Here is an 18,323-nt window from a genome sequence, read left to right as displayed (position 1 = left end):
GTGAGATTTACTCAGCTGGCAGCGAGCATTTAGTGAATGTTCATGTTTATATTTGATGTACGTCTCAGTTTAAAACTAAACTGGAGTCATGCAGACATTCAGAGATGCACTGATCGCACAGAGGGTGGGTGTACTGCCTCATAATCATCTGCGTGACTGCAGGAGGTAAAGCTTATTACTTAGATTTGTATCTCAGCAATTGCTGCCTTGGATGCTGCCAGGCATTACAAGTCTCATTACCTCTCATTCACTAACTGTGGAACATGCACACACACAAACTAGAGAGCTGCATTCCCCCGCTCCCCCCCCCCCCCCCAGCTATACTCTGTGAGTATTTCAAACGGAAAGCAGCCTCCTATATAATAAAACAAGCAGTGTGTTAGCACAACCTTGACATACACAACCACTATTTTGTTCCAATGGCAAAGAGCCAAATTCTGTGCTGCAGAATTCAGCCCTCAAGGTTGTGTTGAGCAGAGTGAAATTGAGAGCGGGGTGAGGAGGAGAGAGTGAGAGTGTGAGAGAGAGAGAGAGAGAGAGAGAGAGAGAGAGAGAGAGGAGAGAGAGAGAGAGAGAGAGAGAGAGAGAGGAGAGAGAGAGAGAGAGAGAGAGAGAGAGAGAGAGAGAGAGAGAGAGAGAGAGAGAGAGAAAGAGAGAGTGGGGAGAAGAAGAAGGGCAATCAAAGTGAAAACAACTGGACTGCTACTGTGCCGTTTCAGGATGTGGCAGCTGAGACAGATTGTGGTTTCAGAGAGGGGCTCGTTTCTGTCGCTGTTATCAATGAGAGTAAAGGAGGGAAGGAAGGTAGGAAGGTAGGAGCAAAAACTAAACACGAACACTCAAATAAAAACAATCTCACTGAGGTGGTGGACTTCATAAAAAGGACTCACTTGATGACCTGGAACAGGGTTCTGTAAAGCTGGGTGAAGATCTCATTGCTGTCTTCAAGCTCAAAGCAAATGTTGTAGGACTTCACCCAGGCGATGTTCTGCACAGAAAGAGAGGAGGCAGGATGTTAGTGGGATGGAGCCACAAACTACAGATCAGAAATAAGAATCTGCTTCGTCATGTTTACTGATGGTTTGATAATTCTCAACCTCAAAGTGGCTTCATCTCAGAGCAAATGAGCTGAAGGACAACATTTACAAACCTTTTCTTTTTAAGTTGCAACGAGAAACTTCACATTTAAATTGAGGGTCGTGTTTTCTTCCCAGTGAGTCTGATATTTACCCTCTTAAAGCTCTATTCCCGGTCTCTACCCCTGAGGGTAATTTCAGCCCCTTCAGCTGCTGAACACTCCACTACGTTCACCAGCTGGTCACTCGCTGCATCTGTCCGCTTATTGCTTCTCGGGCAGATATTGCTTGGTTGGTATTTATAGCTTTTGTTGCTGGAAACAGCTTTCTGCAAAGACTTTAGCGCTCCTTTTATGTTTGTATCTCTGGAACAGCAATAATGTTCCTGGGTCAATTTGACCTGGGGCATATCTAATTATCCAAAAGTGGGTGTTCACCTCAACAATAAACTGGACTGGTCACACAACACCAATGTCCTGTACAAGAAGGGCCAAAGTCGTCTGCACCTGCTGAGAAGACTGAGGTCCTTCGGAGTGTGCAGGACTCTGTTACGGACATTTTATGACACTGTGGTAGCGTCTGCTTTCTTCTATGCAGTGGTCTGCTGGGGAGCAGGGAGCACAGACAGGGACAGGAGAAGACTTAACAGACTAGTCAGGAGGGCCAGTTCTGTCCTGGGCTGTCCTCTGGACTCCATAGAGGAGGTGGGTGAGAGGAGGATGTTAGCCAAGCAGACATCCATCATGGACAATCCCTCTCACCCCCTGCATGAGACTGTGGGGTCCCTGAGCAGCTCCTTCAGCAGCAGACTGAGACTCCCACCCTGCAGGACGGAGCGCTACCGCAGGTCCTTCATCCCATCTGCAATCGGACTGTTTAATACCAGCACTGCTGTGTCCCGTTAATCAGCTGTTCTCATCTTTCATTCCACTACATGGAAGTTACTATGTGACTTGGCACATTCACAAATAACTACTGTATCCATCTGAATCGCACTGTTCTTCATACTGTGTATGTTTGTTTTTAAATAACCTGGTGTAATTTTTATCGTGCAATAACTTACCTTATCAGATAGAAGTGTACATAGTGTGTATATATCTGTAATAGTTGACATATTTTATTTTATTTTATTTTATTATATTTTACCCTTGTCATTGCTATTATTATTGTTATTATATTTTTTAACTATGTTAGTACATTTTTGTATTCCCCTGTCCCGTGTTGTAAGCTGCTGAAACAATAGAAATTTCCCCAAATGGGGAACAAATAAAGTATATCTTATCTTATCTTTATCTTAAGTGTCAGAACCCAAAAAACCCCCCCAATAAACATGTTTTTAATCTCATTATTAACTCCATTACTAACCATTTAAATCAATATTTGGTGCAATGGTGTTCTTTAATCCTCACAGATCTTGGTTCATGAGGATAACTCACTCGTTTTTAATAAAAATTCACATGTAAAACTTTTTAAATGTACATTGGAAAGACCTAAATATAAATACAATAGTTTTACATGACATTTAATTTTGAATTTTTTTTTAATGAATTAATTGATGTAGATAAATTAACATGACACCTCTTCTGTCACATGCTGCCCAGATTTTTAGGCTGTTTTTATAAGGCATATTTTTTATATATATATAAAATGTGAAATGAACCATTTCAATTGTATATGTTGATTTCACCTATTAAGCCAAGCAAAGACGTTTCATACCGAAAAAATATTTTACTTTTTTTTTTTTACATTTTTGAACTTTAAAAAGGGTCAATATGACCCACAACATAACAGGAGGGTTAAACCAGCAGTGAAAGTTTATTAAAGGTGACATGACATGCAGGACATGTAGCTATGTAGCTATGCTAACTAGCGCTAGCACTTATCCATGATAAATAAAAATCATCCACTAGATCTTCAAATCTGCAGACGTGGGGAGTAAAACCGACCTTTGTGTTTGTTAAGACAGCCTACAACTAGAATGCCTCCCTCCTAAGCTCCTTGTTAGCACACGTGTGCAGGGAATGAAAAACGGAGGAGGGATTCAGTATTATTTTATACAGTCTATGGGCTGAACAAGCTCCGAGCTCTGACCTCCATGACAGACCGGATATTGTTGTTACGTAACAAAAACACAGAAATCTGAAACGGCTCGTTTCACACACATTTACAGAAAGGTGGAGAAATCAGAACAGGGGCAGAATGGATTTTTTTCATTTTCGTTTGTAGACATGCCAGGGAAACATATTTCAGGTAGAGAACCATTAAAAAGTCAATTTTGCATGATATGTCACCTTTAAGGTGGAGATCCAACAGCTAACACCAACTTGAATCTTACTGTAGAGCTCTGTTAAGCAGGATGAAGAATAGACTTTGTAATACATCATCTTAAGAGTGACACGTCTCTCATTATTCACTGTTATTATAAAGCTTAAACTGAAGTAGACAAACTTCATCTGTTCGCTCTTAATGCAGTCTGTACTGAGAGAGCGTAAAGACAGTTTGCCTGGAGTTGTTTCCAATTAGTCATCCTCAACAGTGACTGCAGCTAGTAACTAATCATTTGCATTACGCTCTTGTTGCATGAAGTGTGGAGCCGTTTATCTCACTATAACTGCTCACAGGATTTCCTCTATTCGCCATCGGTCGCTCCACTTTGACTTCATTCAAAACCCCGGCTTTTTGTTCTTCTTAATAATAACGATCAAGTGGAAAACTCAAGCTGATCATTATTCCCAATTAGCCTCGACTTGCCCTTTGATTTCAACAGGAAACAGCTGATTTGGCGTGACTTTCTTCAATGGATTAAAAACACTCTGAAGGCAAATTAAATGACAGAGTATGAAAAGAGAATCAATCGAAACTGAAAAACGTACAAGGTACATTTTCTTCAGACGGCTCTGAGAAATAAAGATTTTTACAGAAGACAGGCAACCCTTTTCAAAATCAATTTTAACTTGGTGTCAAAAGGAGGTCAGACAGAGTCTGCTGCAACCTCGCACACATAAAAGACATAACTGTTAAGACTGAATTGGGATACAGAAAAACATGTGTCTGATAAGCTTCTGTTGCACAACAGGAGAGAGCACATGTCCTCCTGTGACCACGGTTACCTCATCTGAGCCTCTACACTCACCTTTAACATCATTTATTACACAGCTTTTCTGGTTGTGTAAGATGCTGGATCCTGATTGGTCAAAACCCTTTGACAACGGTTATTAACTTTCACTAACATGAGCAACACCAGAGGCAAACTGATCACACGTCATGTCAAATACACTCTTGGAAAAGAGTTCATACACATTTTGCGTTTGCTTGTTGACGCCATAGACCGTAAGGTGAGGTAAAACTGTTAGCTTGTGTTAGTACATTTTCATGTTGGATCCTGTCCAGCAGTATTAGCAACGGCATTGGAGCAGGTGAGAGCAACTTTTAGTTAGCGGTCACTACAGAGAAGCTTAAACCATGAGCGGTGGTGACGATAGCAGCAGGGTTCAAAGTTGTGACATTTGCCTCGTTAATCAAACCCCAACAGGAAGATAAGAATCCGCCATGGGACGTTTGCTGCCGTTGAATCACTGGGACTATTTTTTTTTTTTGAACTGTATACATAAATCATTTAAAATCAATAAAATAATAATAAAATGATCAAGGTTTTTGCCAACGTGTTTGTATTTTAAGTTGGTTGCCGGGTTATACAGGATTATATTTCCCATAACTACCTGCTAACATACATTATCTCTTAAAGCTACTGTTGGTAGGAATGGTGTAAAAAAAACTGTACTTTTTTTCTGCTGGGTTTGGAGAAAAGGTCAAAATACCAATCGGTATTCATCTGTAAGTGAAGTAATTTGAGACTATTGTGAAATCTCTGTTTTCTAATGCCTTAAGGCTGATTTATACTTCTGCGTTGAATCAACGGCGTACCCTACGCCGGGGGTCCGCGTAGCTCCCGTACCTACGCCGAGGCCTACGCACGTAGCTGACGTGCACCTCCTCCAAAATGTAACTCCCCGCAGAGCCGACGCGGACCGCAAGCTCTGTGATTGGTCCGCTCGGCGGCTTTGTCTTTCCCGCATTTACAACACTTCTGGGATAGCTTTTTTTTTTTTTTTACTGTAAATATAAATCATTTTAAATCAATAAAATAATGTATTACTGTTTTTTGCCAACATGTTTGTATTTTAAGTTAGTAGCTGGCAAAACAGGATTATATTTCCCATAACAACCTGCTAACCATACATTATCCCTTACTCATTTAATAACAATGTTAACAGTTGTATAAATTCAATGATAACACATCCATCAGTAAATGTATTCAGAGCATCAGAGGTCAGGCATCAGAGGTCAGACACAATAAGAAATACACTGTTACTGTATGCAGAGTCTGAGCCAACATGCATAACAACAACTCGAGTCCTGAACGGGTTGAATAGTTAAAAATAAACTTCTGAGTAGGCTTCTCTGTGCCATTTATAAACTGTTCAATAAAACATCGCTCCATCAACAAGCAAGCACACAAAGGAGCAAAGAGCTTCCCTCCTCTGTCTCACACCCTGAAGTGAATATCTTTAAATGCCATCAGAGTCTTCATCAACAGAGGAAGACTATTCATGTGAGTTTATAATCAAAGAAAGACTAAGAAGAGAAATGTTTACACGTAAAGTAACAAGTCAGATTTGAGTCAACAAATATCAGAGTTTGATTGAACTTGTAGTGAAGATCTGCTCGAGACTTCATTTGACACATGAGAAAAGATCCTGCTTTGTATCATAATGTGTGTTTGATGTGTTTTTTCCACCTTAGGGCGTTGATTATCATGAGTATATGAAGATTTGATTTGTGGAAAGGCATTCATGTGATGACAGAAAATAAACACCTCAAAAATAGCTTGAAATAGTGATTATGGCTCATTTTTTGGAGGCGCTACTCACATTTGTAGCTGTGTTACTCATTCCACAGAAGCACAATCCTAACAACTTATACCTCGTTGTAAAGGTGACTCATCAAGCTTTCTAACGATATAAAATACAATAGCAATTGGTGTTATTAAAGAGGTGAAATCATTGATTAAAATAATGTTTCCAAACTTTTTTGAGGAGTTTATTGTATAAAGGGTTAGGATTAAATAAGTTCTTGTTTTTCATACTCCTTCTTGCACATGAAAATTTAAATGTTTCAGTGCTTGCTGACTGGAATTTATTGGTTTTGTTTTCTTAGTCATTTTTACTTCTTTCTTTAATGTTCAAATTAAAGACATCTAATCAATTAAAAAAAAAATCAAGTACACATATAATACACACGTGTATTTATCATTCTCTCCTCATTGATTAACCGATGAAGACTTTTCATTCATAAGTTGGACTGTTGCCCAAAGTGCACAAGACTACGGCTGGCCTTGTTCTCGTCATATACAAATACGAACATGCCAGATTAAAAGTAAGTCATTAAATGCAATCAAACCAACACGCACGCACGCACGCACGCACGCACGCACGCACGCACGCACGCACGCACGCACGCACGCACGCACGCACGCACGCACGCACGCACGCACGCACGCACGCACGCACGCACGCACGCACGCACGCACGCACGCACGCACGGGGACCCACCTCAAGCAGGTAGAAGTATCTGTTGAACTGAGCGCTTTTAGTATCCTCCAGTCCTTTGAGCTGCCTTGTGATGAACATGAAAATGTCCTGGAGAAAAGGAAAGAAAAACACACAGTAAATACTCTGCAGACATGATGAGTCATCAGGTAATCTCAGGTGTGACTCAGGGAAAACAAAGGAAAACAATAAAGCAGATGTAGCGGCCACATCAAAACAAACTCAGTCAAAAATGTTCAAAATGATGAGCGACAGACTCCTGCCAATACAAACAGTTCATTTGAACCGCACAGGGGATTTGTGTTTGTTCTACAGTGTGGGACTTGAGTTTAGTTTGAAGCCAAAAGCTGCACTAATTTAATGTTCCCAGTCCAAACTCTCATCAGCGTACCTTGAGCTTATCCGGAGAAGTGTACGGGGCCTCTGGAGCGTAAATCCTGAATATGTCGGCGAGGCAGCAGGCCACCAGCAGACGCACGTCCTTGTCGGGGTGTTTGAGGAAGAAGTCTGAGGCCAGGTGGAGAGCCAGGTTCAGGTACAGCTCCTTCTCTTCTTCAGAGTCCTGGTCCATGTCCATGAAGGTCTTCACGACCATCTGAGGGAGAGTTTTGCGGTTACATGACTGTGCAGGAATATCAAGTTTAAAGTGCTTTTTAATGTATTCTCACAAACTAAGCATGTTCTTTAGAGCTTTATGAAAACATTTGTGTGTTGACATTTTCATATATCTTCAAAAATAACAATAATAGCAATGAATCTGTGCAGCAAAGCAGAAGTGGAGCTGTTGCAATAAAGACACCGACCTTGAGCCTGCGGACCATTTCCTCTTTAGAGATTTTGTCAGAGATTTCCTTGACCCCCGGGGGGTAGGTCACCTTCCCATCTGTGACTCGAGCTTTAGAGTGAGCCATCCTCTTTAGCTCTTCACTTCCTGGAGACGGAGAGAAGAGAAGAGAGGGAACAAAAAGGTGAGACAGAAAACACACAATAAGAGACATGGGGGTGGGGGAGGGGGACTTTTAAAACTTGAAGAATTGCCGAAGCTTGAACAAAAACAAGAGACAGAGAAGAAGATCCACGGTTAGTTAGAAACGAACAGGAGGCGAATCTTCTCTGTATTTCAAAGAACACAGAGATAGAGCGCTCTGAAATATTCAGCGAGGTATTCACGGCGAAGTAATGGCGTTCTACGAGCTGAATGAAAGATGAAATTGGTGCGTTCAGACAGCAGGCCCACTTTTTGTCACAAGCTGCTGCTCCTGTTGTGTCGCCACATTTCATTACTGCAGCCGCCGCTACAGCCTCTCAAGGATTACAGCCAGTTCATGTTTGGGGCATTTGCATGACGTAAAAAATAACACTGACTTTCTTTTAAATTTAGTGCACCGCCGCCACCGCCGCCACCGGATCAGTGATGCTGCACATTAAACTGCTCTCTGAAGCTGACCTAGCTCACCTCTCAGTCCATTAAAGACATAAAAACAGCAGATATGTGTCATCTCACCTGCTGCACCCTCTTTGTTCGCCGGTCTGACTCATAGTTCATGAATACACAACGAGTGAGGCCAGTGTGAGATTGTCTAAATAAATGTATGATGAGGGAGTTTTAAAAAAACACAACACTGATTGAAACATTCAATCCAGCAGAGCATTAGTCACAGCAACAAGGCTGGAAGTGGAGGGCTCGTCCCCGGAGATTAGAGAGTAACAGAGGGAAGTTGGCCGAGCGAGGTCTTGCAAACAAATCAATCAGAAGAGTACAGATTGAATAACCGCCTCAAAGTGTGGAAGAGATCAAAACAGGGCTTTCCTCAGGAGTCCTGTCACTTTTCATTCTGTGTCCCGTCACCGTGAGGAGGTCTACGGTTTGTCAATCACTGTATGTTTGACGGACGGACAGTTTTATGCACGTTGAAGTAACAGCTGCACTGATTGAAGCTCCATAACATCACCTACAATACAGACTGTGAGTTTGTCTCTTAATAAGTGAGAGTGAAAGAGATTGAGAGGAGACTCATGCAGAGGGATCGTCTGAACACAACCCAGCTGTTCCTGAAGGCCGGAGACACTTCAACACTTGAATGAGACTCTGCTGTCATTGGATGACCAGCTCTGCCTCCTGAGTCAGCAGATCTTATTATTTAAAGAGGCAGGAAGTCTCCTTTTGTCTTCTTCTCTGGAATATTTGTATTGATTTTGACAATTATAAAAAATGTCCACTGAAAAATGCATAAGATAAGATAAGCTGGATCTATGAGTAAGCCATTCCTCAAAACACAACAGTCCTTTATTTATTTTTCTAAATATTAATGCATTTATTTGATTTTTTATAAATTATTATTTTCTTTTTTTCTTCTTCTCTATTTATTGTTTCAAATTTAAATTATTAACAACATTGCTTTTTAAATTTTAATATTACTATTGCTATTTTTCACTAACTATATTATTCATTGATCTACTTATTTAAGTTTTGAACTCGTTCAGGATACAGTTGTGCTCATAAGTTTACATACCCTGGCAGAATTTATGGTTCCTTGGGTAGTTTCTGTTGTCTTTATGATAGAAAAAGAGTAAACACAGTTGTTTGATAACAATTTTGCTTCACCCAACCACTACCCATGAGTGAAAAAAAAAGTTTCTCTTATCTTTCATATTCTCTAAAAAGTGGCCCAAAAAAATCCCAAATTCTGCCAGGGTACGTAAACTTATGAGCACAACTGTATGTTCAGGGTTTTGTTTGCCTCGTCTAATATACTATTTTTATTTATTTATTCTTATTTAAAGCTGGGGTTGGTAATCAGATTTAGATACAATTTTTGTCATACTGGTTAAAATGATCTTTATGTCCTGATGGCAATCAATACATAATGTGTTCTTAAAAAAGAGTGAAGAAAAGCTGCTATCTACAGCCGGAGTAAACCTGGGAAAACACCAACCAATAGGTTTAAAATTCTAAACCATTCAAATCCCGTCCTGCTGTTCTGCCCGCCTCCTGCGCGTACATTTCCCCAGCGTTCCCTTCCCGTCCCCCTCTCCTGCCTCTGCTTCCCCTGACTCTACTGACTGCCCCTCTCGCTCAACCTTGGGCCTGTCCCCTCTGACCCGATGAGGTACTTTGCTCAGGACTGTAGTCCGGATCAGAGTCTAAAAAGCTCTCACCACGGGGACTCTGACAAGCAGAAGAATGAATGACATTTACTAAGTCCTACAGAAATGTACATGTATTGTAGTGATGACGAGCCGATTCGTGAACACGTTGATCGTTAATAACCGGTCACTGTCGGCCGTGATCACGACAACCAACAAAACAACAATCAATGTTTGAATGAATGAAGAACTTCTCCTCTTGTCTCTCCTCTCTCCTGCTCACACACTACACCTCTCCTGATGCCTTCACTGACCGTCAACACTGTAGGAATTAAGAACATCTACACTGAACACGTTTAACAAACAGTAGAGCTGTTACAGTTTTATATGTGTTATAACTTTTCTCCTGATATCATGTCACCAGTACAACTGGATAATGCTAGAATGACAGTGGGGGGGGGGGGGTGGGGGGGGGGGGGGGGGAGTGGGGGGGGGGGCGTCGTTTTGGAGGAGCTCGAGGGAGGAGGGGAGGGGTTAGACGGAGTCATGAGGACATGCTACATTCAAATTCATGCTAGTTTTCTGAGACTACCAACCCCAGCTTTAACCTTTATTTTATCAGGTAAGTCAATTGAGAACAAATTCTCATTTACAATAACGACCTGGGTGAAAAGGTCTAATTATTGTCTGATATACATACATGTACAATTCAAAAGGCAAACCTTCATATATTCTATATTTATTACATGTAAATAGAAATATTTCAAGCTTTTTTCTGGTTAATTTTGATGAATTAGGCTTATTTTAGGCTTAAAGTTCACAAAAATCAGAAATCCAGTTTCTCAAATTATCAGAATATTTCCAATAGTGGTGCAACGGATCATCGTTGATCCGTGATCCGTACGGATGCCTCTCCACGGTTCGGCACGGACGCGGGTCCGCGGATCGGTTGATGAAAAAAGTTGCGCGTGTTCACGTGATGACCGCATGTTCAATCCACACTCACTCGTCAAGCGCAGTGGTAGTCATGGCAAGTGAAGGAGCAGAGGGACTTGAAAAACCTCCTGCATCTTGTAAGTCACATGTATGGGAGCATTTTGATTTCCCTGTGAAATACAGTGAATGCTGAATGTGATTGAGCCACGTTATGAAACTCCATCGCGCACCCGCTAGACCAGAGGCCGTCAATACGCGGCCCGCGGCCCGCATCCGGCCGTCTATTTGTGGCCCCCAAACTGTTACTCCTTCACTCTGTGTTTTGGTCGGGTCACTCCGTGTTTACCAGGACTTGTCTCCATGCCAACGATACGCAGACAGGCTGTTACTGGGTCACTTAGAGTCCACTGCTGCGAGTACAATTTTTAACTTTCACTTTCGTTTATGGAGCAGTTCGCATATTGGCACTTTGCCAGCTGTAGGACCCTAGAATAAAACGGTGTGTTCCAAGCATAGACTGTAAAAAAATATGGACGTAGGATCCGTGACGTCACCCATCTGTTTCTGAAGAGCTGTTTTGAGACCAATCGGCTGCGGCAGCCATATTGCTGCTGTCGAGCCAGTGTGACGTAAAGAGGCGGGCTTTGAGCCTCCTAGCCAACAGCTGCAGTGTTCCTGCAGGCAGCTGTGCCTCTCATTGGAGGACTGGTAATCTCAATATCTTATAAATTACCGAATTAGAAAAAAATTCACCCCCCTCACAGTGAGAGGACATCGAGAAATTAGCTATTCAGACTACACTCATCTTTTGTACCAGGCTGTAAACATGTTTATTAATGCTGCAAAGATCGTCTTTTCCCCATTCATGTGTATGTGACTTCCAGTACTTCCGGAGCCAGCCTCAAGCGGATCCTCGATGAACTGCAGCTTTTAACACTTCCACATTGACTCATATTTTTAGACCGGAGGTGCCGCTTGGTTCCAAGTTTGCAGCTCAAAGAAAAAGTGGACGGTGAAAATCAGCGATTGAAAGAAGAATGGAGTGAAACTTTTGAAGTTCCTCTGCTCCTTCACTTGCCATGCCATGAAATGCAGCGAATGAGGCAGGACTGGGCGCACAGATAGGGTGCTTTGCACATGCAGTACATTTTGAGTTGAATGTTGTTTTTATTTAATGGGCAAAAGTGTTTTACCAAATAAATGGAGGACAAAGTTATATTTGTCTTGTCTTCTTTTTTGTTTTTTTCTTTTTTTTTTGCTGATCCGAAAAATGATCCGATCCATGACTCAAAACCGTGATCCGATCCGAACCGAACCGTGAGTTTTTTGATCCGTTGCACCCCTAATTTCCAAAGATCCATCAAAAAAAAAGATTAAAAAAAGAAATGTCCAACTTCTGAAGAGTATGTTAATTTCTGCACTCAGTACTTCTTCACCATGAATTAAGGCATCAATGCTGTTTACATGGAGGCAACGAGTTGGGGTCACTGCTGAGGTGTTAATGAAGCAAAGGTAGCTTCGATGGCGGCCTCCAGCTCATCTGTATGTTTAGGTCAGGTGTTTCATCTTCCTCTTGACAAGAGCTCTTTAGATTCTCTACAGAGTTCAGGTAAGGTGAGTCGGCTGGCCGTCGAGCACAGTAATATCATGATCAGTAAACCCTTAAGAAGTTTTGGTGCTGTGGGCAGGTGTTGAGTCATTCTGGGAATAGTACAGAGTCTTCATAAAGCTTGATGGCAGATGGAAGCATGAAGTGCTTTCATTGCACCCCAAACCATCACAGACTGTGAAAACTTAACTCTGGACTTCAAACACCTTGGATTCTGTGCCTCTCTACTCTCCCTTCAGACTCTAGGACCTTGATTTTCAAATAAGATGCAAAGTTTACTTTCATCTGAAAAGAGGACTTCAGACCACTCAGCCACAGTCCAGTTCTTTTTCTCCTTAGCCCAGGTAAGACTCTTCTGTAGTCCTTTATCTAAAGAAGCTCATTCATGGTGTCTCTTGATGCTCTGACTCCAGCCTCAGTCCGCTCCCTGTGAAGCTCTCCAAAATTATTGAATCCACTTTTCTTGACAATCCTCTCAAGGCTGTGATCATCCCTGTTGCGTTTGCACTTTTTCCCTCTAGTCATCTCTCCATCATCTGCTCTGATACAGCTCTCTGTGAACAGCAGTGACCTTCTGTGTCTCACCCTCCTCATGGAGTCTGTCAATGATCTGAGTCTGAGTCTGGACAACTGTCAGGTCAGCAGTCTTCCTCATGATTCAAGTTGCAGAGATACACACCGTTCATACTGTGTGAATAGAGTTACTGAAACTCAAAGTGAAATATTCTAATATTTAAGATATGTATTTTAACCTCTTTTAAGCTGTATGCCTTTATTATCTAAATTAGAATATAAAAGGCTTGAAATGTTTTAGTGAACATGTAATGAGACTGGAATATATTACATTTTCACTTCCTTAAAAAACTGATGGAAAAGAAACTTTTTGCAATATTCTAATTTTATTTTTTAGAAGCAGCTGCATGTAAAGGTTTTAACGTGATCTTGTTTTGCATGAAGTTTTTGTGTGATCCCAGCAGAAACCTCATTGTGAAAGTTTCATTTCATTATAATCAAGCTGATGTAACACAGAGAGTAGGACACTAGCACACACCTCCATGAACCCGAGCTGAGACTGAGCTGATCTTTGTGAAGCTTTAACTTTTTAAATTAAAGAAAACATGAGTTCAAAAAGCGTTTATTGCTTATGTTGGGTCCAGACTGACAACCAAAACAGCTCAAAACAAATTCCAACTACATTTCATCTGCTTGATTTTTGTGTTTTATTTGTATGTCTTGTCATTCCTTCACCCAGACTATCAAGCAGTCATGTTTCTGTCCTTGTTTTAATAATCATAAAAACTAAAGCAGGGCACAGAGTTGAGATCATTTGGTCACTGATGTTCACGATATTGAATCTGAGTGACCTCAAAATATATTTTTGGAAGATTTGAGCGACTGCAATCAACTGTTGGGGTGCACAACTTTGCCTCTTAGCAGGTATTACTAATCAACCTCTGCTCTGTTCAATCAAACGCTCAGATAACCAATCAAATGTCAGCTCAGCATCATTATGTTAGATGAGTTAGTCTTCATCAGTCCTTTTTACTGTGCTTCATTATCATGTGACAGTTTACATGCTGGAGCTATTTCACAGAAAGGTAACAAGCTGCAACTAAGACATGAGGACGACCAGTGAGAGAGAGAGAGAGAGAGAGAGAGAGAGAGAGAGAGAGAGAGATAAAGAGAGAGAGATAAAGAGAGAGAGATAAAGAGAGAGAGATAAAGAGAGAGAGAGAGAGAGAGAGAGAGAGAGAGAGAGAGAGAGAGAGAGAGAGAGAGAGAGAGAGAGATCCACTGCAGCAAGTTCTCTTCTCTAAGAGATGCCCACTACAGGGACATTACTAACATGGTACCAAACTTCCCAACATTAACCCCAGAAGAGAAACTGTCAGTTCTCCTGGGGGAAGGGTCAGCAGCTCCTCTGGCTGCTAAATATGTGTCTGCCTGTCACAGCCTGAGGGACGCACCATCCCATGGTGTTTGATTTTGGGTGGAGGTTTTGTGAGCGCGCCGCATCGGATGAGGACATTGAGATATGCTGTATAGGTGACACCATCGTTCATTAATGCATATAAAATATGTAATATATGGTTGATATGTATGTGATGAATATAATATGTAATGAATATGTTGTGTGATTAATGTATATATGGTGAGTGTAATGTGTTGTGAATATATATAATGTACTGTAGGAATTTATGTGCTTTGGCAATAATATCTCGTTGTTCATGCCAATAAAGCAAATTTGAATTGAATTGAATTGATCAAGAGAGGGAGAGAGGGAGGGAGAGAGAGAGAGAGAGAGAGAGAGAGTGTGAATAAGAGTGAGAGACAGAGAGAGAGAGAAACAGATAAAGAGAGAGAGGGAGAGAGAGACAGATAAAAAGGAGAGAGAGAGAGTGAAAAAGAGTGTGTGTGAGAGAGAGAGAGAGAAAGAGAGATAAAGAGAGAGAGATAAAGAGAGGGAGAGAGGGGGAGAGAGAGAGAGAGATAAAGAGAGAGAGAGACAGATAAAGAGAGAGAGAGAGAGAGAGAGAGAGAGAGAGACAAAGAGAGAGAGAGAGAGATAAAGAGAGAGAGATAAAGAGAGGGAGAGAGGGGGAGAGAGAGAGAGAGATAAAGAGAGAGAGAGAGACAGATAAAGAGAGAGAGAGAGAGAGAGAGAGACAAAGAGAGAGAGAGAGAGAGAGACAAAGAGAGAGAGAGAGAGAGAGAGAGAGAGAGAGACAGAGAGACAGAGAGAGAGAGAGACAGAGAGAGAGAGAGAGACAAAGACAGAGAGAGAGAGAGAGAGAGAGAGAGAGAGAGAGAGAGAGAGAGAGAGAGAGAGAGAGACAAAGACAGAGAGAGAGAGAGAGAGAGAGAGAGAGAGAGGACGGACAATATCATAGAGGGACAGCATTAAGGGTTTTACTTTGGAGGTGTTTGAGGCCTCAGCCTGAGTTAAGAGATGGATGGAGGAGGACCAGGGGCCAGTACACCACATTTCAAACACTGGCTCCGGGATCTATCAAGCTCCAGTGCTGGTGCTGTTTTTCAATAAAGGAAATGTTAATGTGTATTTTAGCTCTGGGGCTCCTTAATTTTCAGTTTTTGTTGGTGCTTTTAACTTTTTGCAGTTTGAAGCACCGGAGCGACCAAGAACAAGAGTTGATCTTGAGCCCCGTCAAGTTTCTTCTTACTCTGAGAGAAAGCTAAATCCAGAAAACTGCTTCCTTTTTTCTGACTCTGAATTTAGACCCTCACTTCTTTAAATACAGTTTCATTATTTAATGAACTGTTCAACAAGTTAAACTGTAAGTATTTCCAAAAATGAATAATGATTGAGTCTTTTTTAAGCACAAAGAAGACTTGTGTGGTTTTTGTATTTCAAGATATCTTTTTTTCAATGTTATTGGCTGAACAACTGATTGAACATTAGCTATTGATAGAACCAAAAGATAAACAATAAAACAAAGAAAAGTCAACAGAGCATTGAAAATGTTGATTTACATATATGGATGCAGAGAAGGAAGAAGTAAACTTCAACTGAAACAACCAGCAGATTACTCAACAATGAACAACCTCCATGTGCTCCTCTACACCGTTTCACTTTCTCTTTAGTTCTCCATTATCCGACCACAACACTGAAAATATGTACAACTGGTTACATTTCAAACAAGTAAACAAACACAGGCTCCACCACAACAAGCAGCAAACACCATCAGACAACAAAGAGAGGACAGATACTGACGGACTGAGCCGGGATCTGTGGTTCTTTACCAGGTCTCTGCCTGACTCTGTCTGCTGGGGTTACAGGGTGCACTGGCAGCACAGACCTTGTGGTTAAAGCAACTTTTTTTTTTTAACTGTTTAGCTTTAAAGAAAAACAAACACTGCACCAGAGTTTGTTTCAGCTGGATACATAAGTATGATCTCCAGCTCTGCTCTGATGCACCCTTCTTTGAGGACAACCATCTCTCCCAGAGGACTCAGCAAGATGATTCTACATTTGAAGTTGCAGCACACATCCTTTACCTGGACTGTAATCAAAGCTTCTATGTAACCAGGTTAGCAGAGAGCAGCAATGCATATGTAACAGTATAAATAATAGACTTAGGTTTGTTTTTAAATTCCTGTGAAACTCAGGACTGATGACCATAGTTTGTTTAACCCTCAAAGACCGACACGGCCGCCGGCGGCCACAAATAGCTCTTATTCTTAAATGTTTAATAACTTTTAAAATCGCTGATCCTATCAACAAGCTTTAAAAACTCATTTACAGCGGACATTCTCAGCTTTCCATCGATACCACATTTGTCTCATTTGCATATCCAGCGGCTGCGTGGTGACCGTGATGACGCCATCAAATTTAGCAGCATTGATTCGTCAGGGAAACCTGCGTAGTTTCTTCCTCTGAGCCAATTGGCAATGGGTGTAGATGCTTGGTCCCACCCCTGTGTATCGATTGGTTCAAAATGTAAATGTCCAGGATGTGTTTCACCATGATAACCATCTACTCCACCAATAAACGTATTTTTTGGGGGGAAATTTAAATGTAAAGAGCGGAAAACAAGACGGAGAATCCGTATACAAAACCGGTCAGCAAAATCAAACAGATTTGCACGTTATTTGAACTCGACACAAAATAATAATGACAACACAAAGGTACACAACAGAAGAGGCACTGTTTCTAATTTTATCAAATGACCAGCTTGGCGATTTTGCCGAGGAGTCATCTGATTCTGACGCAGACACAGCTGGGGCAGAGAGGAGGAGTGCAGCAGCTGCATCGATCCTTTCCAGGACATATATAGTATATGTTTCTGTAATTTATGTGTATAGTTGGTGAAGATCGTCTGAACTTTTTGCTCATTTTTACCAAATAATTTACAGCTCTCTCATTATGTTCACAGTGAGTGAAAATAATTTGCAATTTGATTATTTGCACTAAGTGTATTTCAATTCATTTATGAACACAGTTTCCTGTATTTGTGACCATGTTTGCACGTGTTCATGATCAACATGTAAATCTGAAAAGTCACTTTTACCTCTGTGTCCTAATTTATGATATAATAACATCTCTACTTACTCTCAGACCTTTTTTACACACATCCACAGGGTCAGTAAATCAAACATAAGAATACACCTGCTTTTTCCACTAAAAAACGCCTTAGAAAATACTATAACAAATGGCTGTAGCTTGCTCAGTAAAGGTGTGATAGTGACAAAAATTCATTTGGAAGTCTAAAACACCTAAGTACAACTTTCTAACAAAACAAAACAAAACTTCCTGATGTTTTGTCTGAGTTCACAGTAAAAAATGACCTAAATTTCCAGACGATTTTTAAAAAACTTCAGTATTTTCATCCATTATCAGACAAAACTAAAGTAAAACGGGTACTTTAAATGCAGCACAGTGAAAGATAAGGTTCTCCTGAATAAAATGTTGTATGGCACTTGATGCTGAGTGCTTCAATAGGTTAGAAAAACAAGATAAATACAGGAGAGTCTGGTGCCCCCAAAAATGGTCTAGGTCTTTAAGGGTTAATGTATGTTTCATTCTGAAATTCCACAGTGGAAGTCTGTGTCGTAGTAACAGTTTAATGCTGTGTTCCAGTGGGAACAGAGGACTGGTTTCTCTTAGTCCTGATCGGCTGTGATTGTCTTTTAATGTAATGCAGATTACAGAATGAATAGCAGCACAGGCAGTGTTTTCCACTTCAGTAACGCAGCAGAGAAGCCTGTATGTTTACATTTTGCAGCCATGCTCTGTCTCTGCATTTATTTCCTGTTTCTGAATTTCACACCACTACACACACACATTCACCACAACTGTCACTACTGCCGTCTTCTTCTTCTGCTGTTTCAAGCAGTTAGAATTCTTCTTCTTCTGTTACTACACCTGTTAGCAAACAGCTTTAGGATGCGGTATAGACACCAATTGGCAGGATTAGCGTATTTTAATCTGGCAGCAGTAAAAATGATGAAAATTTGTACTTTTAAATGAGATAATATAAAAGTAAA

General features: G+C 41.0%; 1 protein-coding gene across 2 annotated transcripts in view; it reads right to left on the bottom strand.

Moving 5' to 3' along the window:
- pds5b (PDS5 cohesin associated factor B) overlaps positions 1 to 18,323 on the bottom strand; it is a 55,378-nt gene that overhangs the window by 30,987 nt on the left and 6,068 nt on the right. For both annotated transcript variants that reach the window (XM_034683944.1, XM_034683945.1), the window contains exons 2-5: positions 7,489 to 7,616; positions 7,077 to 7,280; positions 6,689 to 6,775; positions 891 to 988 (exon numbers count right to left, since the gene is read on the bottom strand). In XM_034683944.1, coding sequence (XP_034539835.1) covers positions 891 to 988; positions 6,689 to 6,775; positions 7,077 to 7,280; positions 7,489 to 7,596 — 497 coding nt within the window. In that variant the 5' untranslated portion in view covers positions 7,597 to 7,616. The remainder of the gene's footprint in view (positions 1 to 890; positions 989 to 6,688; positions 6,776 to 7,076; positions 7,281 to 7,488; positions 7,617 to 18,323) is intronic.

This window comes from Notolabrus celidotus, chromosome 5, assembly GCF_009762535.1.
Source record: "Notolabrus celidotus isolate fNotCel1 chromosome 5, fNotCel1.pri, whole genome shotgun sequence".
In the NCBI taxonomy this organism is placed as follows: Eukaryota; Metazoa; Chordata; class Actinopteri; order Labriformes; family Labridae; genus Notolabrus; species Notolabrus celidotus.
This window is presented reverse-complemented; position numbering and strand designations above follow the sequence as displayed.